This window comes from Bufo bufo, chromosome 3 (assembly GCF_905171765.1).
Source record: "Bufo bufo chromosome 3, aBufBuf1.1, whole genome shotgun sequence".
NCBI lineage: Eukaryota > Metazoa > Chordata > Amphibia > Anura > Bufonidae > Bufo > Bufo bufo.
Window position 1 is genome coordinate 692084948 of NC_053391.1, and position 22085 is coordinate 692107032.

Below are 22085 nucleotides of genomic sequence, written 5' to 3' on the forward strand. Positions count from 1 at the left end.
GAGGTGGTATTCCCATGTCCTCATCATCAGGAAACATAAGTGGTTGTGCGTCAGTGCATTCTATGTCCGACCGCTGGGGAAGGGCTAGGTGGATGCCCTTGGGAAACCCTGCCAGCAGAGTCTTCAAACAGCATAAGAGACTGCTGCATAACTTGAGGCTCAGACAGTTTCCCTGATATGCATGGGGGTGATGTGACAGACTGATGGGCTTGGTTTTCAGGGGCCAACTGTGCGCTTTCTGCAGAAGACTGGGTGGGAGATAATGTGAACATGCTGGATCCACTGTCAGCCACCCAATTGACTAGTGCCTGTACTTGCTCAGGCCTTACCATCCTTAGAACGGCATTGGGCCCCACCAAATATTGCTGTAAATTCTGGTGGCTACTGGGACCTGAGGTAGTTGGTTCACTAGGACGTGTGGCTGTGGCAGAATGGCCACGTCCTCTCCCAGCACCTGAGGGTCCACTAACACCACCACGACCATGTCCGCGTCCCTTACTAGATGTTTTCCTCATTGTTAGGCCTCATGCACACTACCGTTGTGTGCATCCGTGGCCGTTGTGCCGTTTTCCGTTTTTTTTCGCGGACCCATTGACTTTCAATGGGTCCGTGGAAAAATCGGAAAATGCACTGTTTTGCAGCCGCATCCGTGATCCGTGTTTCCTGTCCGTCCAAAAAATATGACCTGTCCTATTTTTTTGAGCAGACAACAGTTCACGGACCCATTCAAGTCAATGGGTCCGTGAAAGAACACGGATGCACACAAGATTGGCATCCGCATCCGTGATCCGTAGCCGTAGGTTACTTTCATACAGACGGATTCGAAGATCCGACAGTATATTCTAACACAGAGGCGTTCCTATGGTGATGGGGACGCTTCTAGTTAGAATATACTACGAACTGTGTACATGACTGCCCCCTGCTGCCTGGTCTCTTACAGGGGGCTGTGATCTGCACAATTAACCCCTCAGGTGCTGCACCTGAGGGGTTAATTGTGCATATCATAGCCCCCTATAAGAGATCAGGGGCTGCCAGGCAGCAGGGGGCAGACCCCCCTCCCTCCCCAGTTTGAATATCATTGGTGGCCAGTGTGCGGCCCCTCCCCGTATTGTAATATCATTGGTGGCTAGTGTTCGGCCTCCCCCGCCCCCTATTGTATTATCATTGGTGGCCAGTGTGTGCCCCCCCCGGCCCCCCCTCCCTCTATTGTAATATCATTGGTGGCCAGTGTGCGGCCTCCCCTCCCCCCCCCCATCATTGGTGGCAGTGGAGATTCCGATCGGAGTCCCAGTTTAATCGCTCTGGGGCTCCGATCGGTAACCATGGCAACCAGGACGCTATTGCAGGCCTCGTTGCCTGCAATAGCTGGCTGCTGTGCTGTCTGTGTCCGGCCGGGAGCTCCTCCTACTGGTAAGTGATAGATCATTAAGCAATGCGCCGCACAGACCTGTCACTTACCAGTAAGAGGAGCTCCTGGCCGGACACAGACAGCGCAGCAGCCAGCAGGTAAGTATTATGCTTCTAATATTGAAATATTGCTAAGTAACCATGGCAACCAGGCCTGCAGTAGAGTCCTGGTTGCCATGGTTACCGATCGGAGCTCCAGAGCGATTAAACTGGGACTCCGATCGGAATCTCCGCTGCCACCAATGATCGGGCAGGGGGGGAGAGGGGAGACCGCACAATGGCCACCAATGAAATTACAATAGAGGGGGGAGGGGGGCCGACGGAGGCCGCACACTGGCCACCAATGATATTACAATAGAGGGGGGACGGGGGGGCCGCACACTGGCCACCAATGATATTACAATAGAGGGGGGGCCGTGGGGGGGGGCGCACACTGGCCACCAATGATATTCAAACTGGGGAGGGAGGGGGGTCTGCCCCCTAGTGCCTGGAAGCCCCTGATCTCTTACAGGGGGCTATGATACGCACAATTAACCCCTTCAGGTGCGGCACCTGAGGGGTTAATTGTGCTGATCACAGCCCCCTGTAAAAGATCGGGTGCTGCCAGGCAGCAGGGGGCAGTCATGTACACAGTTCGTAGTATATTCTAACTAGAAGCGTCCCCATCACTATGGGAACGCCTCTGTGTTAGAATATACTGTCGGATATGAGTTTCACGATGTAACTCAAATCCGATGGTATATTCTAACATAGAGGTGTTCCCATGGTGATGGGGACGCTTCAAGTTAAAATATACCATCGGATTGGAGAAAACGCCGATCCTATGGTATATCAACTCCTGAATTTACATTGAAAGTCAATGGGAGACGGATCCGTTTGAAATTGCACCATATTGTGTCAACGTCAAACGGATCCGTCCACATTGACCCACGGACGAAAAAACGGTCACGGATCACGGACCAACGGAACCCCGTTTTGCGGACCGGGAAAAAATACGGTCGTGTGGACGGATCCTTTGCCAGACAGCAGACAGTATTACACTTGGCTAGCCACAGCTGGAACACCAGATTTAAGGGATTGCTATTTTGAATTAGTGAATTTCACCCCTCAATAAAATATAGAAAATTCTATCCTGAGTTTCTAGGGGTGACAATAAGCAATAAGCCCCTGATGTAGGATATAGCAAAAAAATATAAAAAATACCATTGATGGTTAAATGGACTTAGTGGCAGCTTGTGCTAACGCACCACAAGACACAAAATGGCCGCCGATCACCCCAGAAAAAAGTGACAGAAAAACAGTGAGCAATTGAATAGCAGCAGTTGAATGATTCACAGCTGTAGATCGATGACTTCATTAAGTGTTTTTGCTGAGTTAATCTCGCCCTAACAGCAGCTGCATCCTCTCCCTACACTAATCAGAGAAGAGTGACGTGCGGCGCTACGTGACTCCAGCTTAAATAGAGGCTGGGTCACATGCTGCACTGGCCAATCACAGCCATGCCAATAGTAGGCAAGGCTGTGATGGCCTCTTGGGGCAAGTAGTATGACGCTTGTTGATTGACTGCTTTGCAGGCTTTCAAAATGCGTCATAGAAATCGCCGAACAACGAACCCGAATTTTTACGTAAATGTTCGGGTTCGGGTCCGTGTCAAGAACAACCCAAAATTCGGTACGAACCCGAACTATACAGTTCGGGTTCGCTCATCTCTAAACATAATATATACCATATATATATATATATATATATATATATATACAAAAAATAACATTGCTCCAACATACAAAAATACACTTACCATAATACTGCTCCTTTGTACAAGAATATAACTACTATAATACTGCCTCCTATGTACAAGAATATAACTACTATAATACTGCCTCCTATGTAAAAGAATATAACTACTATAATACTGCTCCTATGTCCACGAAAATAAAGTACTATAATACTGCCTCCTATGTGCAAAAATATACCTACTATAATACTGCTCCTATGTACAAGAATATAACTGCTATAATACTGCCTCCTATGTACAAGAATATAACTACAATAATACTGCCTCCTATGTACAAGAATATAACTACTATAATACTGATCCTATGTGCAAGAAAATAAAGTACTATAATACTGCCTCAAATGTGCAAAAATATACCTACTACAATACTGCTCCTATGTACAAGAATATAACTACTATAATACTGCCTCCTATGTACAAGAATATAACTACTATAATACTGCTCCTATGTACAAGAATATAACTACTATAATACTGCTCCTATGTACAAGAATATAACTTCTATAATACTGCTCCTATGTACAATAATATACTACTATAATACTGCTCCTATGTACAAGAATATAACTGCTATAATACTGCTCCTATGTACAAGAATAAAACTACTATAATACTGCTCCTATGTACAAGAATATAACTACCATAATACTGCTCCTGTATACAAGAATATATCTACTATAATACTGCCTCATATGTACAAGAATATAACTACTATAATACTGCTCCTAACTACTATAATACTGCTCCTATGTACAAGAATATAACTACTATAATTCTGCTCCTATGTACAAGAATGTAACTACTATAATACTGTTCCTATGTACAATAATATAACTACTATAATACTGCTTCTATGTACAAGAATATAACTACTATAATTCTGACTCCTATGCACAAGAATATAACTACTATAATACTGCTCCTATGTACAAGAATATAACTACTATAATACTGCTCCCTATATACAAGAATATAACTACTATAATACTGCTCCTATGTACAAGAATATAACTACTATAATACTGCTCCTATGTACAAGAATATAACTGCTATAATACTGCTCCTATGTACAAGAATATAACTACTATAATACTGCTCCTATGTACAAGAATATAACTACCATAATACTGCTCCTGTATACAAGAATATATCTACTATAATACTGCCTCATATGTACAAGAATATAACTACTATAATACTGCTCCTAACTACTATAATACTGCTCCTATGTACAAGAATATAACTACTATAATACTGCTCCTATGTACAAGAATATAATTACTATAATTCTGCTCCTATGTACAAGAATATAACTACTATAATACTGCCTCCTATATACAAGAATATAACTACTATAATTCTGCTCCTATGTACAAGAATATAACTACTATAATACTGCCTCCTATATACAAGAATATAACTACTATAATACTGTCTCCTATGTACAAGAATATAATTACTATAATTCTGCTCCTATGTACAAGAATATAACTACTATAATACTGCTTCTATGTACAAGAATATAACTACTATAATACTGCCTCCTATTTACAAGAATATAACTACTATAATACTGCCTCCTATGTACAAGAATATAACTACTATAATACTGCCTCCTATGTACAAGGATATAACTACTATAATACTGCTCCTATATACAATAATATAACTACTATAATTCTGCTCCTATGTACAAGAATATAACTACTATAATACTGCCCACTATGTACAAGAATATAACTACTATAATACTGCCCACTATGTACAAGAATATAACTACTATAATACTGCCTCCTATGTACAAGAATATAACTACTATAATACTGCTCCTATATACAATAATATAACTACTATAATACTGCTCCTATGTACAAGAATATAACTACTATAATACTGCCCACTATGTACAAGAATATAACTACTATAATACTGCCTCCTATGTACAAGAATATAACTACTATAATACTGCTCCTATGTACAAGAATATAACTACTATAATACTGCCCCCTATGTACAAGGATATAACTACTATAATACTGCTCCTATATACAAGAATATAACTACTATAATTCTGCTCCTATGTACAAGAATATAACTACTATAATACTGCCTCCTATGTACAAGAATATAACTACTATAATACTGCTCCTATGTACAAGAATATAACTACTATAATACTGCCCCCTATGTACAAGAATATAACTACTATAATACTGCTCTTATGTACAAGAATATAACTACTATAATACTGCCTCCTATGTACAAGAATATAACTACTATAATACTGCTCCTATGTACAAGAATATAACTACTATAATACTGCCTCCTATGTACAAGAATATAACTACTATAATACTGCTCCTATGTACAAGAATATAACTACTATAATACTGCTCCTATGTACAAGAATATAACTGCTATAATACTGCTCCTATGTACAAGAATATAACTACTATAATACTGCTCCTATGTACAAGAATATAACTACCATAATACTGCTCCTGTATAAAAGAATATATCTACTATAATACTGCCTCATATGTACAAGAATATAACTACTATAATACTGCTCCTAACTACTATAATACTGCTCCTATGTACAAGAATATAACTACTATAATTCTGCCTCCTATGTACAAGAATATAACTACTATAATACTGCTCCTATGTACAAGAATATAACTACTATAATACTGCTCCTATGTACAAGAATATAACTACTATAATTCTGCTCCTATGTACAAGAATATAACTACTATAATACTGCCTCATATATACAAGAATATAACTACTATAATACTGTCTCCTATGTACAAGAATATAATTACTATAATTCTGCTCCTATGTACAAGAATATAACTACTATAATACTGCTCCTATGTACAAGAATATGACTACTATAATACTGTCTCCTATTTACAAGAATATAACTTCTATAATACTGCCTCCTATGTACAAGAATATAACTACTATAATACTGCCTCCTATGTACAAGGATATAACTACAATAATACTGCTCCTATATACAAGAATATAACTACTATAATACTGTCTCCTATGTACAAGAATATAACTACTATAATACTGCTCCTATGTACAAGAATATAACTACTATAATTCTGCTCCTATGTACAAGAATATAACTACTATAATACTGCCTCCTATGTACAAGAATATAACTACTATAATACTGCTCCTATGTACAAGAATATAACTACTATAATACTGCACCCTATGTACAAGAATATAACTACTATAATACTGCTCTTATGTACAAGAATATAACTACTATAATACTGCCTCCTATGTACAAGAATATAACTACTATAATACTGCTCCTATGTACAAGAATATAACTACTATAATACTGCTCCTATGTACAAGAATATAACTACTATGATACTGCCTCCTATGTACAAGAATATAACTACTATAATACTGCCTCCTATTTACAAGAATATAACTACTATAATACTGCTCCTATGTACAAGAATATAACTACTATAATACTGCTCCTATGTACAAGAATATAACTACTATAATACTGCCTCCTGTGTACAAAAATATAACTACTATAATACTGCCTCCTATATACAAGAATATAACTACTATAATACTGCTCCTATATACAAGAATATAACTACTATAATGCTGCTCCTATGTACAAGAATATAACCACTATAATATTGCTCCTATGTACATGAATGTAACTGTCATACAGCATTTATTCTTGTTGTATAGAAGTTTAGTAGTGTACATTATTTATTACTGTTATTGTTCTCTTAGTTGTTGGATGTTGATCTGTGACTGTAGCGGGTTTTGTGCTGGTCTTCTTCATTGTCTGGTCTCCTTCTCATCGGTGTGATATGATTGCAGGGAAACCCTGAGCTTTATAATATTATTTGCTACTTTGAAAAATTTCATTTATAATTCTGATATTTTTTCTGTTCTTTACATGATTCCATGATTTGGAGAGTAATGAAATTTTCAATTGATGTCAAAACTCAGCCATAAAAGTGCAATACTGAGAATTATTGCACCTTTCCTCACTCATTTTATTACTAAGGGGATGGAGCACAGATGTAGAAATGAGTCTCAGAGCAATAACACATAATCAGCAGCCGGCAGTGAAAATGTAGTTCATGCAAAGTTTATAAAAAACCTGCTACAGTATGTCATACGGTACCTTAAAAGTGCAATTGAAAGCACATTGTGGTATTGTATTAAATTTCATCTGTAAAAAGGTAACCTGTACTTTTTCAGAGAGCATGTAGATAGAAGGCAGTATTATAGCAGTTATATTCTTCTACATAGGGGCAGTATTATAGTAGTTATATTCTTGTACATAGGAGCAGTATTATAGCAGTTATATTCTTGTACATAGGAGCAGTATTATAGCAGTTATATTCTTGTACATAGGAGCAGTATTATAGCAGTTATATTCTTGTACATAGAAGCAGTATTATAGTAGTTATATTCCTGTACATAGGAGGCAGTATTATAGTAGTTATATTCTTGTACATAGGAGCAGTATTATAGTAATTTTATTCTTGTACATAGGAGCAGTATTATAGTGGTTATATTGTTGTACATAGGAGCAGTATTATAGCAGTTATATTATTGTACATAGGAGCAGTATTATAGTAGTTATATTCTAGTACATAGGAGCAGTATTATAGTAGTTATATTTTTGTACATAGGAGGCAGTATTATAGTAGTTATATTCTTGTACATAGGAGCAGTATTATAGTAGTTATATTCCTGTACATAGGAGCAGTATTATAGTAGTTATATTCTTGTACATAGGAGCAGTATTATAGTAGTTATATTCTTGTACATAGGAGCAGTATTATAGTAGTTATATTCTTGTACATAGGAGGTAGTATTATAGTAGTTATATTCTTGTACATAGGAGCAGTATTATAGTAGTTATATTCTTGTATATAGGAGCAGTATTATAGTAGTTATATTCTTGTCCATAGGAGAGGATAGACGTGTGCTGCTGAGCTCCCTGCAGGGAGGGGGCATGGCTTCTGACCCAGGTGGAGGGGAGGGGAGCTGGGCTGATGATCCTGGGAAAGCCCAGAGCTTGGAGTGTGGCCTGCAGCATGGAGATGGTGGAAGCGATAATCTGGAAATGGTGGCTGGTGAGTCAACTGAAACTTGTAGTGCTTCTGGATTGAGTACAACTGTGACAAATAAAAGTTTATTTAAACTGGAAAGGCACATTTCCAAGTTAAGAGATGAGATAAAGACAGAGGCTGATCCCAAGAAAAAGATGATGAAGTATGAATGCCTGGATGACTGCACACGTGAACTTGATATATTAAAAGATAAACTAGATAAAGGTAAAAACACAATACCTAAAGTGGAAAGTTGGGCAATGGAGAAAAAGAGGGAGGCCAGAGCCCAGAATGTGAAGATAAAAGAAATTATAGAAATAAAAAATAAAAATGACGGCCATGTGCATAATATGGTGAAGCAAGGAAACCCTCGGAGATGTGTGGGTGCAGCGCCTGGAGGGTCACTGCTTTCAGGGTCACTATGTATGGGGTATGAGCAGTCAGTCTCTGAAAATGCTGGGAATACTATGGAGCAAAGTGAGCCATCCAACAAGGGGTTAATTGTAGTGGACTCAGCTTGTAACTCTGGTGAAGTGAATGAGAACAGCAACCCTGTGTGTGAGCAGGAGAGTGCTTCATGTATGGACATTGTGGACGGGACCCCGCTCAGTGCTTTGGATGAGACCCCGCTCGGTGCTGTGGACGGGTCCCCGCTCGGTGCTGTGGACGGGACCCCGCTCGGTTTTGTGGACGAGACCCCGCTCGGTGCTGTGGACGGGACCCCGCTCGGTGCTGTGGACGGGAACCCGCTCGGTGTTGTGGACGAGACCCCGCTCAGTGCTGTGGATGAGACCCCGCTCGGTGTTGTGGATGAGACCCCGCTCCCTGCTGTGATTGAGACCCCGCTCACTGCTGTGATTGAGACCCCGCTTAGTGCTGTGGAGGAGACCCCGCTCAGTGTTGTGGATGAGACCCCGCTCAGTGTTGTGGATGAGACCCCGCTCAGTGCTGTGGAGGAGACCCCGCTCAGTGTTGTGGATGAGACCCCGCTCAGTGTTGTGGATGAGACCCCGCTCAGTGCTGTGGATGAAAGTCAGCTCTCAGAGGAGACAACTACACAGACTAGAGCAGACATGGAGGTCAGTATACAGGACCCTCAGCCGTCCACAGTGTCAGCTGCACAGCAGTCTGGAGCAGACACAGGTGGATCTGCAGGACAATCTGGAGTCAGTAAGCCTGTAGAGGAGAGGCCCAGCACTGATCCTCCTGCTGATCGTCCACAATTCAGGAGACTGTTCTCCAATGTCACAAGGCCGGCTAACCCTCCACCTCAGAGGAGGAACGCTGTCAGGATTAAGTATACGGGTCCGGAAGAAAACCTCCCCTCCAGACTGTACATAGGGAAAGTTCTTCTGAAGGACTTCATGAAATTTAAGGCATCTGAGGTGTATGCCCTGATCCATATCCCCTCCAGCAGGATCTATGACATCAGCTTTAAGCTTCAGTATGATCTGGACTTATTCTGGAATATATACAATGACACCAAAGAACAGTCAATCTGGGAGCATCTACAGGTGATCCAGCTGTCCAAGCCTCAGGTAGTGAAGGCCACCATCTTGTTGCAGTCTGAGGTGGTGGCGCTGGCAGATCTGGAGCATTGGCTGAGCAGACAGTGTGTGTTGAAGAGTCATCCCGGAAAAATCTATGATGAGGAAGACATCTGGAATGGCGGATACACCGTGATGATACAACTAGCGCAGAACAATGGTGTGACCAGACATCTGCCGCACTCCTTCTACCTGGGCTCAGAGAGAGGGATATGCTACTACTCCGGTCAGCCGCGGCTGTGTCACAGATGTGGGGGCAGGCACCTCGCCATCAACTGCTCCCGTATTAAGTGCTCATTTTGTGGACAGTTTGGACATTCAAAGGACAACTGTACAGGTCCGGTCATCTGTAACCTGTGTTTAGGATCTGGTCATACTTTCCGGGATTGTCCGCATGCAGATCATAATAGAGGCAGTGATGAGATCTTCTCAGAGGACATGGAGGAAGGTCAGGAGGATGTCACTGCAAGAGCAGATGCAGCCCTAGAAACTGGTAATCGTCCTGCTGAAGTAATGCAAAGTACTAGTGACCCTGCTGTAGAGAGTGTTGACCCTGCTGATGCACTACAAGTACCGGCAGAGTTGGAGACTGATAGCCCATCTACTCCATTACAAGTACCAACATCTGCTGAACCACAAGTACCAGCCATTGAAAAGGCTCAGAAATCCAGAAATCCTGCTGTGGAAACTAAAGTACCATCTGTAGCACTACAAGTACCAGCCACTGAAGAGAATTCTCATCTGCAGAGTAAAGTGACCAGTAAACCAGTTGCCAAAGCAGGGCTCAGGAAGCTGCGGAGGTCCTCTGTGGATGAAGAGGGGTTCCAGACTGTAAAAAGAAAGAACAGCACTACAGCAAAGAGAACCCCAGATCCGCCAGTGCTGGCCACAACCTCCGGGTAGTATGGAGCGCTAGGGGAAGAAGAGTCAGAAGAAAAGGCAGAAATGGAGTATGTTTCTTCACATAACCCAGATGGTGACCCTCTGGAAGATGAACCTGACCCTCCAGTGTCCACCAAAAGATGGGGCACTACAGGTCACAGCAGTGGAAGGAGGAAAAAGAGTAAGAAAACTAAGTGACCTGGATGAGGCTGAGATTCAGCTCTATAAACGTGAACAGTGTGAAGAAGAATTTGTATAATGCGTTGTGATGTTTATTATCAGAGTGATGTTAGGGCTCTTTCACACTTGCGTTGTTGTCTTCCGGCATAGAGTTCCGTCGTCGGGGCTCTATGCTGGAAGAATCCTGATCAGGATTATCCTAATGCATTCTGAATGGAGAGAAATCCGTTCAGGATGCATCAGGATGTCTTCAGTTCCGGAACGGAACGTTTTTTGGCCGGAGAAAATACCGCAGCATGCTGCGCTTTTTGCTCTGGTCAAAAATCCTGAACACTTGGTGCAAGGCCGGATCCGGAATTAATGCCCATTGAAAGGCATTAATCCGGATCCGGCCTTAATCTAAATGTCGTTTCGGCGCATTACCGTATCCGACGTTTAGCATTTTCTGAATGGTTACCATGGCTCCCAGGATGCTAAAGTCCTGTTTGCCATGGTAAAGTGTAGCGGGGAGCGGGGGAGCAGTATACTTACCGTCCGTGCGGCTCCCAGGGCGCTTCAGAGTAACGTCAGGGCGCCCCACGCGCATGGATGACGTGATCGCATGGATCACGTCATCCATGCACATGGGGCGCTCTGACGTCATTCTGGAGAGCCCCGGGAGCCACACAGACTGTAAGTATACCGCTCCCCCGCTCCCCACTACACTTTACCATGGCAAACAGGACTTTAATAGCGTCCTAGGTGCCATAGTAACACTGAACGTATTTTGAAGACGGATCCATCTTCAAATGCTTTCAGTTCACTTGCGGTGTTACGAATCCGGCGGGCACCTCCGGCAAATGGAGTACACGCCGGATCCGGACAACGCAAGTGTGAAAGAGGCCTAACTTTATATTATTCTTTTCTATGATTTTATTGTAAATGTATTGTAATATTTTGTTGCCTGATTTTAAATAAAAAGATCATTATAGCAGTTCAATTCTTGTACATAGGAGCAGTATTATGGTAGTTATATTCTTGTATATAGGAGGCAGTATTATAGTAGTTATATTCTTGTACATAGGAGCAGTATTATAGTAGTTATATTCCTGATCATAGGAGCAGTATTATAGTAGTTATATTCTTGTACATAGGAGTAGTATTATAGTAGTTATATTCTTGTACATAGGAGCAGTATTATAGTAGTTATATTCTTGTATATAGGAGCAGTATTATAGTAGTTATATTCTTATACATAGGAGCTGTATTATGGTAGTTATATTCTTGTACATAGGAGCAGTATTATAGCAGTTATATTCTTGTACATATGAGCAGTATTATAGTAGTTATATTCTTGTACATAAGAGCTGTATTATAGTAGTTATATTCTTGTACATAGGGGGAGTATTATAGTAGTTATATTCTTGTACATAGGAGCAGTATTATAGTAGTTATATTCTTGTACATAGGGGGAGTATTATAGTAGTTGTATTCTTGTACATAGGAGCAGTATTATAGTAGTTATATTCTTGTATATAGGAGCAGTATTACAGTAGTTATATTCATGTACATAGGGGCAGTATTATAGTAGTTATATTCTTGTACATAGGAGGCAGTATTATAGTAGTTATATTCTTGTACATAGGAGCAGTATTATAGTAGTTATATTCTTGTACATAGGAGGCAGTATTATAGTAGTTATATTCTTGTACATAGGAGCAGTATTATAGTAGTTATAGTCTTGTACATAGGAGACAGTATTATAGTAGTTATATTCTTGTACATAGGAGCAGTATTATAGTAGTTATAGTCTTGTACATAGGAGCAGTATTATAGTAGTTATATTCTTGTACATAGGAGGCAGTATTATAGTATTTATATTCTTGTACATAGGAGCAGTATTATAGTAGTTATAGTCTTGTACATAGGAGGCAGTATTATAGTAGTTATATTCTTGTACATAGGAGCAGTATTATAGTAGTTATATTCTTGTACATAGGAGCAGTATTATAGTAGTTATAGTCTTGTACATAGGAGACAGTATTATAGTAGTTATATTCTTGTACATAGGAGCAGTATTATAGTAGTTATAGTCTTGTACATAGGAGCAGTATTATAGTAGTTATATTCTTGTACATAGGAGGCAGTATTATAGTAGTTATATTCTTGTACATAGGAGCAGTATTATAGTAGTTATAGTCTTGTACATAGGAGGCAGTATTATAGTAGTTATATTCTTGTACATAGGAGCAGTATTATAGTAGTTATATTCTTGTACATAGGAGGCAGTATTATAGTAGTTATACTCTTGTACATAGGGGGCAGTATTATAGTAGTTATATTCTTGTACATAGGAGCAGTATTATAGTAGTTATATTCTTGTACATAGGAGCAGTATTATAGTAGTTATCTTCTTGTACATAGGAGGCAGTATTATAGTAGTTATAGTCTTGTACATAGGAGCAGTATTATAGTAGTTATATTCTTGTATATAGGAGGCAGTATTATAGTAGTTATATTCTTGTACATAGGAGGCAGTATTATAGCAGTTATATTCTTGTACATAGTATCAGTATTATAGTAGTTATATTCTTGTACATAGGAGCAGTATTATAGCAGTTATATTCCTGTACATAGGAGCAGTATTATAGTAGTTATATTCTTGTACATAGGAGCAGTATTATAGTAGTTATATTCTTAACCAAATCTCTTTTTATTGAGATAGCAAATAGTTAGAGAGTGCAACAGTACAGCATACGCCATGTGCAGATGGCATCAAATTAGTGCAATCAAATATATTCGTAGCCAAATAAATGAGGAGGGAATAAACAAAAATAGACAGACAAGACAACGGACAGGAATAAAGAAAACACAGACCAGAAGGAGGAAGGAAGGGAGAGGGATGGGGGGGAAGGGGGTAGGTACAATAATGGCAGTATCATTCAGACCCCTATAAGGTTGTTCAAGGTGCTGGATGGCGATAGGCTTTCCAGGGACTCCATATGTCTAGAAAACGAGGGCGAGTGTGAGATTCCCAGTGAGCCAATTCTTCAAAGCGACATATCTGATCCACTTTCTCTTGCCACATCAGCAGCGTAGGCGCAGAATCGTTCTTCCACAGCAAAGGGATTAACAGACGGGCAGCAGTTAGAAGTAATGTTGGTAGGTTGTTCTTAGAAGGGGTAAGGGACATATTGGGGCACCAGAGCAGGACTAATTGTGCATTTAGGCTTATATGGGAGTCACAGATGTGCCTGATTAAGCTTTCAATCTGTGTCCAAAAGGGACGGATTAGACTACAGGACCACCATATGTGAGAAAGCGACCTCTTCTCTGTTCCACACCTCTAGCACCGATCGGGTATTTCCTGATTAAGATTATGAAGGAACTCAGGCGTTTTGTACCAACGTGTTAGTAGCTTAAAGGAATTTTCCTGTATTTTGATACAACGACTGAATCCGTGAGAATTGGAAAGGATAAATGCCTTTTCAGGTTCTGAGAGGCGGAACGAGAGCTCCTTTTCCCAGGCAGTTAGAAAGGACAGTGCCGGGGGTGTGGAAGAGAGAAGCTCCTTGTAGAGAGTTGACAAGGGCTTCCTCGGGGGGATCGACATAACTAGTTTCTTTTCCAGCCAGGTGGGTTCTTCCGAGCAGAAGGGAGGGAGTTTCAAGATCGCAATATCTTTGCGAAAGGCAGCAAGAGCCAGGAATGATTGCCTTCGAACCTCCGGTAAGGCCCGGATTGTGTCCCATGCCAAGTCCCCAGCCGCAGATACAACGTCCTGTAGTTTGTGATTAGACAACTGACGCCAGACCCCGGAAGGAGCAGTGGTCTCAGGGTGAACTAAGTTTTGTAGTAGATGCAGAGGGAGGTGGGGATTGGGGAATCTTAGATCTTTAGATCTATATAGTTTAGCCCACTCAACAAGCATGCCCTTCCAAATGGGGGATACAAAGGAATGTGAGGGCGTGCAACTACGGATCCCCCACAGGACGAGAGTGTCCTTATATGTAACTAGGCCACGCTCTAGAGCTGTGCATAGGTTTGGGGAGCTTCGGGAAAGAAGAGAGAAGCATCTATTCAGGTGCGTTGCAGTGTAATACAGGTGGACATCGGGAAGGCCGAAGCCACCAAACCTCTTCTCCCTCGTCAACGTGGAGTAAGCTATCCTAGATGGTTTATTCGTCCAGAGGAAAAGGGAGAATCTCCGACGCAGCTCTCTAAAGTACGAAAGCGGGAGCCATATGGGTAATGTCTGCAGCAGGTATAGGAGTTTGGGAACATTGAAGGTCTTGAGATAATTCTTCCTGCCTATCCATGATATGAAGGGAAGTTTAACCGACAGTAGATGGGATTTAATTGAGTTAAGCATAGGGGTGTAGTTAAGGCTGTAAAGGTCGTTTAGGTTAGCAGAGATGTGAATCCCCAAAAATGTGATGTCCCATGCAGCCCAGGTGAAGGGGGTAGAGCGTTTGAGCGACGCAACAAGCGCGGGTCTACAGGTGACATTCAGTGCAAGGGATTTGCTATAATTGATTTTGAAATTGGAGACCCAACCGAATTCTTCAAAAATAGAGTGCAACCGGGGGAAAGATTTCTCCGGGTTGGTGGTCATAATAAGGAGATCGTCTGCAAACGCAGCCGTAAGGTGGGTGTGGGAAGCTCTCTGGAGACCTTCAATATCGGGATCTTGCCTGATTTTGCACAGGAGAGTTTCCATGACTATCACGAATAACGAGGGGGAGAGAGGGCAACCCTGCCGAGTGCCATTAGTAATGGCAAAGGCGGGTGAAAGAGTGCCGTTGACTTTGACCCTGGCAGAGGGGGCCGAGTATAGAGAGAGAATAGCTGAAATAAGTTTATCAGGAAAGCCAAATTTCGACAAAGCCAGTGACATATACTGCCAGCTCACTCTGTCAAAAGCCTTCTCTGCATCAGTGCTCAGCAGAGCTAGAGGAGTTGAAGGAATCCGTGCCCAGTTCATAAGATGAAGGAGGCGAACGGTATTCTCATTGCCCTGTCTGCCAGAGACAAAGCCAACTTGTTCCTTGTGAATAACATCCGGGAGAACTTTTTGAATCCGTTGAGCCAGGATCTTAGCCCACCATTTAATGTCCGTATTTAGTAGGGAGATAGGGCGGTAGCTACCACATTGCAACGGGTCTTTATTCTCCTTATGAATAATGGTGATATGGGCTGTGAGTGATTGGGGAGGAAGGTGCCCACCCTCCAGGAGGTAATTACATAAAGAGCTGAAGTGAGGGACTAGAACAGATTTAAAAGTTTTATAATAGGAGATGGTGAAACCATCAGGGCCAGGACTACGTCCGGAGGGGATAGTGGCTAGAACTTTAAGGACTTCTGGGCCGGAGATGGGAGCTACTAGTTGGGAGGACTGGTCTGGGGATATGGAGGGAAGCTGAAGGGAGGAGAGGAATTTATTCGAAGCCTCCGCGATGGAACAGGGAGATGATCCAGGAGGGGCCGGGAGGTTGTAGAGGTCTTCGTAAAAAGCACAAAATGCTTTGGCTATGTCAGGGGTGGATTTAAGATGATTGCCCGCAGCATCTTTAATTGCCGGGATGAAGGAGTCAGAAAATTGTTGTTTAGTTAGCGCCGCCATAAGCTTGTTCCCTCTGTCGCCGTGTGCATATGACTTAAAGCGCGCACGTAGGAGCAACTTAGCCGAGGTAATGTTTAACATATCTTTTAGTTGAGATCGCGCGACCGAAAGCTCCTCCGCGAGGCTTATCGCTTGGGATTGCTTATGGCTGAGCTCGAGAGTGGCGATACGGGATGGGAGGGTAGACATGGCCTGGGCTCTTTGTTTTTTAATATGGGAGCCGAGAGCGATAAGCTCTCCACGGATCACCGCTTTGTGGGTTTCCCAGATTACAGCAGGTGAGGGAGGGGAGGGACCTGCGGTGTTAGTACTGAAAAACTCCTGGAGGGAGGTAGCTATTTTTCCAGATGACACCTGGTCCTGGATGATGGTTTCATTGAGACGCCAGTTCCATTCCCGTGTAGGGAGGGTGGACAGCGATACCGTCAGAAAGACGGGGGCATGGTCCGACAACGTGATGCTGCCTATTCGGGTGTTTACAATTTGTTTGACATGTTCAGAGGAGAGAAAGACATAGTCTAATCTATGGTGTGAGGACTTGGCATGGGAGTAGAATGAATAATCACGACCTGTAGGGTTCAGAGTACGCCAGGTGTCAATAACACCTAATTTACGCAGAGCCACCCTCAGGCGTCTAAGACGGACATGAGTGATTGCCGATCTCCCCGAGGAGGAGTCCAGGAGTGGGTCTAGAGTCACATTAAAATCTCCCCCCAGAATTACCATACCATGTTTGAATGCAGCAAGCGCAGAGAGGGTCTGAACCAGCCATGCAATTTGTCCCCTATTAGGCGCGTAAATATTGGCCAGTGTAACCGGTGTGCCTGCTATAGAGCCCTTCACAAATAAGTACTGGCCATCAGGATCCGAGGAGGAGGCTGTAACCGCAAAGGGCACCTGCTTGTGAATGGCAATACTGACACCCCGGCTAGCAGAGGTCTGCGCACTGTGGAACCACTGAGTGAACTTTTTGGAAGGAAGATTGGGAATCTTACCTGCCCGAAAATGCGTCTCTTGAAAAAAGGCAATCGAGACTTTGTCTTTTTGTAGTAAGGAAATCACCTGGGATCTTTTGCACGGCTCGTTCAGGCCCCGGACATTAAGGGTTGAAGCTACAAGAGAAGCCATTTTAAGTCAGTGGGAAAGCACATAGCAATCAAGGTCTGAGCGAACCATGCAAGAACATTAGGGTGGGAAAGAAGGACACAAGAGGGGAAACACATGAGGGCAAAATAAGGTAGACAAGACGGCAAACAATTATTCAAAATCACGTAGTGCAATTCTAAGAGCTCCACGGAGCGCCTGTGAACCAGAGGATCCTTTCTCATCACGGACTGGTGCCGGGATCCATCAGGCGGGGGGTCTCGTAGAGCCGGAATAAGCCAAGAAAAGGCCATTAGGTAACAAGGAAGTCAATGAGGGAAACATTGGCAAACAAATCCCCTATGCAGAAGGGGTGGGAGGGGAGAGGTGAATAAAACTCAGGAAGGTAAGGTCCACAGGGAGGTGAACAAAGGCCTAATCACAACCAGAAAGGCCTTATCAAAAAACTGGGCGGCCCTGATGCATGTCCTGAACAGCAAAACAGAAGAAATCTTCAGGAGAGCACCGGAACTATGGCCGGCAAAAGATGGCAACCTTCATAGCAGGAAGGCTTCAGCGATGAGGAGAGCGTTCCGCAGCAGTGGAAGCCTGAGAACCCAGGCTGGATCTGGCTTTCTTCCCGGCCGGTACAAGGGACCAGGTTTCTGCAGTCGGAGGCGAGGGTATAGGGTCTCCCTGGTCCGCTGGCATCCAGGACGGGATTTCAATCGGGTCTATACTCAGTGAGACCCAGGCTCCAGACAAGTCCTGGGGTGTGCGTATGGTAATCTGCCTTCCGTTTTTGATGACGGCCAAGCCAAAGGGGAACAACCAGCGAAACTGGGTCCCAGAGGATCTAAGAGCTTATAGAAGTGGACGCAGAATACGTCTTTTTGTCAGCGTGGAAGGTGCCAGGTCTTGAAAGAACTGCAGCTGCGAGCCTTCATATTCTAGACGGTCCGTCTCTCTACTGGCCTTCAAAAGAGCCGCAGTGTCCACAAAGCTGAGGATACCGCAGATAACATCTCTCGGAGGATCTGAAGCCTTTGGCTTGGGACGAAGAGCGCGGTGTATGCGTTCAATAACAATATTTGCTGCTCTTTCTGGATTTAAAAGATTCGCGAATATTTCTTTCGCGATTTTTTCGAGCGCTTCCGGCGCGAATATTTCAGGTATACCGCGGATGCGAATATTACGTCTGCGGCTGCGATTTTCCTGGTCTTCGATTCGCAGGAGGGCATCGTTAATGAGATATTTATGTGCACCCAGGGTAGAGCATGTTTCCTCACTAAAGCGAATAATCGCATCTTGCGAATTTTCCAGCGCCGCGACTCTCTGGCCGATGGAACAGAGATCGGTCTTTATTTCCGCCAAGTCCTGCTTCAGGGGAGCCAGAGCAGAATCCATAACTTCGCGCAGGATCGCTTTTGAAAGATTTGATCCCCGCCGTCTGTTTTTATATTCGGAAGCATCTGAAATACTTCCCGCTTCTGAGCAGTCTTCCCCATCGGAATGGAGTGAGGGAGCCGGCGCCATCTTAGGCGTCCCTGCAGCGGTGCCCTTGGCAGCTTTCCTCAGAAATTGCTCCATGTCAGGCTGTTTGGAGCGGTTCACAGGTGGGTCGATAGGTTCCCTGGGGCGATCTCTCCCCGTTTTGCCCATTTTTAGCTTCTGAAAAGTGCTATTTAAGGGGGTTTGTGCCGATTAGGAAGAGGAGCTCAGTCACCAGCAGCCATGCAGCTCAGCGGCCAAACTCCGCCCCCCATAGTAGTTATATTCTTGTACATAGGAGCAGTATTATAGTAGTTATATTCTTGTACATAGGGGCAGTATTATAGTAGTTATATTCTTGTACATAGGAGCAGTATTATAGCAGTTATATTCTTGTACATAGGAGGCAGTATTATAGTAGTTATATTCTTGTACATAGGAGCAGTATTATAGTGGTTATATTCTTGTACATAGGAGCAGTATTATAGTAGTTATATTCTTGTACATAGGAGCAGTATTATAGTAGTTATATTCTTGTACATAGGAGCAGTATTATAGTAGTTATATTCTTGTACATAGGAGCAGTATTATAGTAGTTATATACTTGTACATAGGAGGCAGTACTATAGTAGTTATATTCTTGTACATAGGAGGCAGTATTATAGCAGTTATATTCTTGTACATAGGAGGCAGTATTATAGTAGTTATATTCTTGTACATAGGAGCAGTATTATAGTAGTTATATTCTTGTACATAGGAGGCAGTACTATAGTAGTTATATTCTTGTACATAGGAGGCAGTATTATAGCAGTTATATTCTTGTACATAGGAGCAGTATTATAGTAGTTATATTCTTGCACATAGGAGCAGTATTATAATAGTTATATTCTTGTACATAGGTGGCAGTATTATAGTAGTTATATTCTTGTACATAGGAGGCAGTATTATAGTAGTTATATTCTTGTACATAGGAGGCAGTATTATAGTAGTTATATTCTTGTACATAGGTGGCAGTATTATAGTAGTTATATTCTTGTAAATAGGAGCAGTATTATAGTAGTTATATTCTTGTGCATAAGAGAAGTTTTATTGTAGCTTCATTCTTTCACATAGTGATCAATATTTTCGTAGGTATATTCTTTTACATGGGGTCCAGAATAATTCTACCTATATTTTTGTCTTTTCAGTTCTGTATTTTATTAACTTTTTTTTCCTATAATAACAGCCAATGGATGGATTGGGCAGAGCAGAGTTTAGTAGAACATTTTTGTTTGCTGTCCTTTGTAACCTTCTGCATTAGACATGGTATTTTTTTTGTATATTTAGCTGTTCTGAAATACTGTTGAATCTTGCTTTCCATGCACAATAACCATGCTGCTATACTGTGTTCTGCTGAGTGTTTTATCATCTCCAGTGTTTCTCATTTGGCTTTTATTCTCCACAGGTACATCGGCTTGCAGATTCTCTTCGAAATAGGAGCTTTGATCTTCTTTATAGCTCTTTACTGTGTGATACGTCACAAAGACAAGAACAAGGTAGAGGATGAAAAAAAAACAGAGACACACAAGTTAAATGAAAAGCAGGAAAATCTTATAGTTGTCCAAAGTCGGGAGCATGAGATGGCTGCGTAGATCACCGTTGTATACGGGGATGTTTTCTTCATCTGATAGAGTACGTCAGATAGAGTATTAGCCGTGTCTGCACTGTGCCCTCTAAACAGGAGACCTTCACTATACTTTTAGGAGAAGTTCTTAAGGAATATCTCATCTTCACACACAACATTAACCAGCAATCCCTCGTTCTACCTGCAAACAAAGACTGAGCCATTTTAATTTACAAACCTATAAAGCTATCAAAAACATTGTACGGAAAAGGACTTGTCCATGGAGCAAAGTTTATGATGAAGCTGATAGAAAAAACATTGGAAAATGACGCAGCTCTGATATACTGCCACCACCCTCTGCCTAAGGTTGTCATAAGTTTCCTTCCCTTTTTCTATTTCCAATCATTGCCCAATAACATATGTTACTTCTCCGACAGAACTGGAAAATATGTTTGGTGATTCACCCACATGCGTCAAGCTTGGTCGTGGATTAGGAGTAGACAGGAATTACTTACCAAAAACATAAACTTGAGTTCAAGCTGTTTTTTTCAAACAAGTTGTGAAACCAAAGGCCTATAAGCAATAAAAAAGATTGTAAATACAAGGACAGTAATATTTTTATACATCTTTTATATAAAATGAACTACTTGGCTTCAAGTTAAAGTAACTTGTTCTACAATTTATAAAAAAGAAACATTCAGCTGCCATCCTAACTCAACTTGACCTTGATTTGATCTATATTCCACTGGAAAAAAAAAACTTTACCTTCAGCTGCTGTCCTAAGTCCAGTGGACCTCCACTATATATACAGTGTATGTGTGTATATATATATATATATATATATATATATATATACAGTACAGACCAAAAGTTTGGACACACCTTCTCATTCAAAGAGTTTTCTTTATTTTCATGACTATGAAGGCATCAAAACGATGAATTAACACATGTGGAATTATATACATTACAAACAAGTGTGAAACAACTGAAAATATGCCATATTCTAGGTTCTTCAAAGTAGCCACCTTTTGCTTTGATTACTGCTTTGCACACTCTTGGCATTCTCTTGATGAGCTTCAAGAGGTAGTCCCCTGAAATGGTCTTCCAACAGTCTTGAAAGAGTTCCCAGAGATGCTTAGCACTTGTTGGCCCTTTTGCCTTCACTCTGCGGTCCAGCTCACCCCAAACCATCTCGATTGGGTTCAGGTCCGGTGACTGTGGAGGCCAGGTCATCTGGCGCAGCAACCCATCACTCTCTTTCATGGTCAAATAGCCCTTACTTTCAAAGTTTTCCCAATTTTTCGGCTGACTGACTGACCTTCATTTCTTAAAGTAATGATGGCCACTCGTTTTTCTTTACTTAGCTGCTTTT

The 22085-nt window shown here is 41.9% G+C and overlaps 1 protein-coding gene across 1 annotated transcript in view; it reads left to right on the forward strand.

The window, feature by feature from the left end:
- The window catches only part of LOC120996567 (solute carrier organic anion transporter family member 2B1-like), a 134347-nt gene extending 112951 nt beyond the window's left edge, over positions 1-21396 (forward strand). Inside the window, exon 15 of the mRNA XM_040426555.1 lies at positions 20555-21396. Within this exon, the coding sequence (XP_040282489.1) occupies positions 20555-20741 (187 nt within the window). The 3' untranslated portion in view covers positions 20742-21396. The remainder of the gene's footprint in view (positions 1-20554) is intronic.
- The last annotated feature ends 689 nt before the right edge of the window (positions 21397-22085 follow it).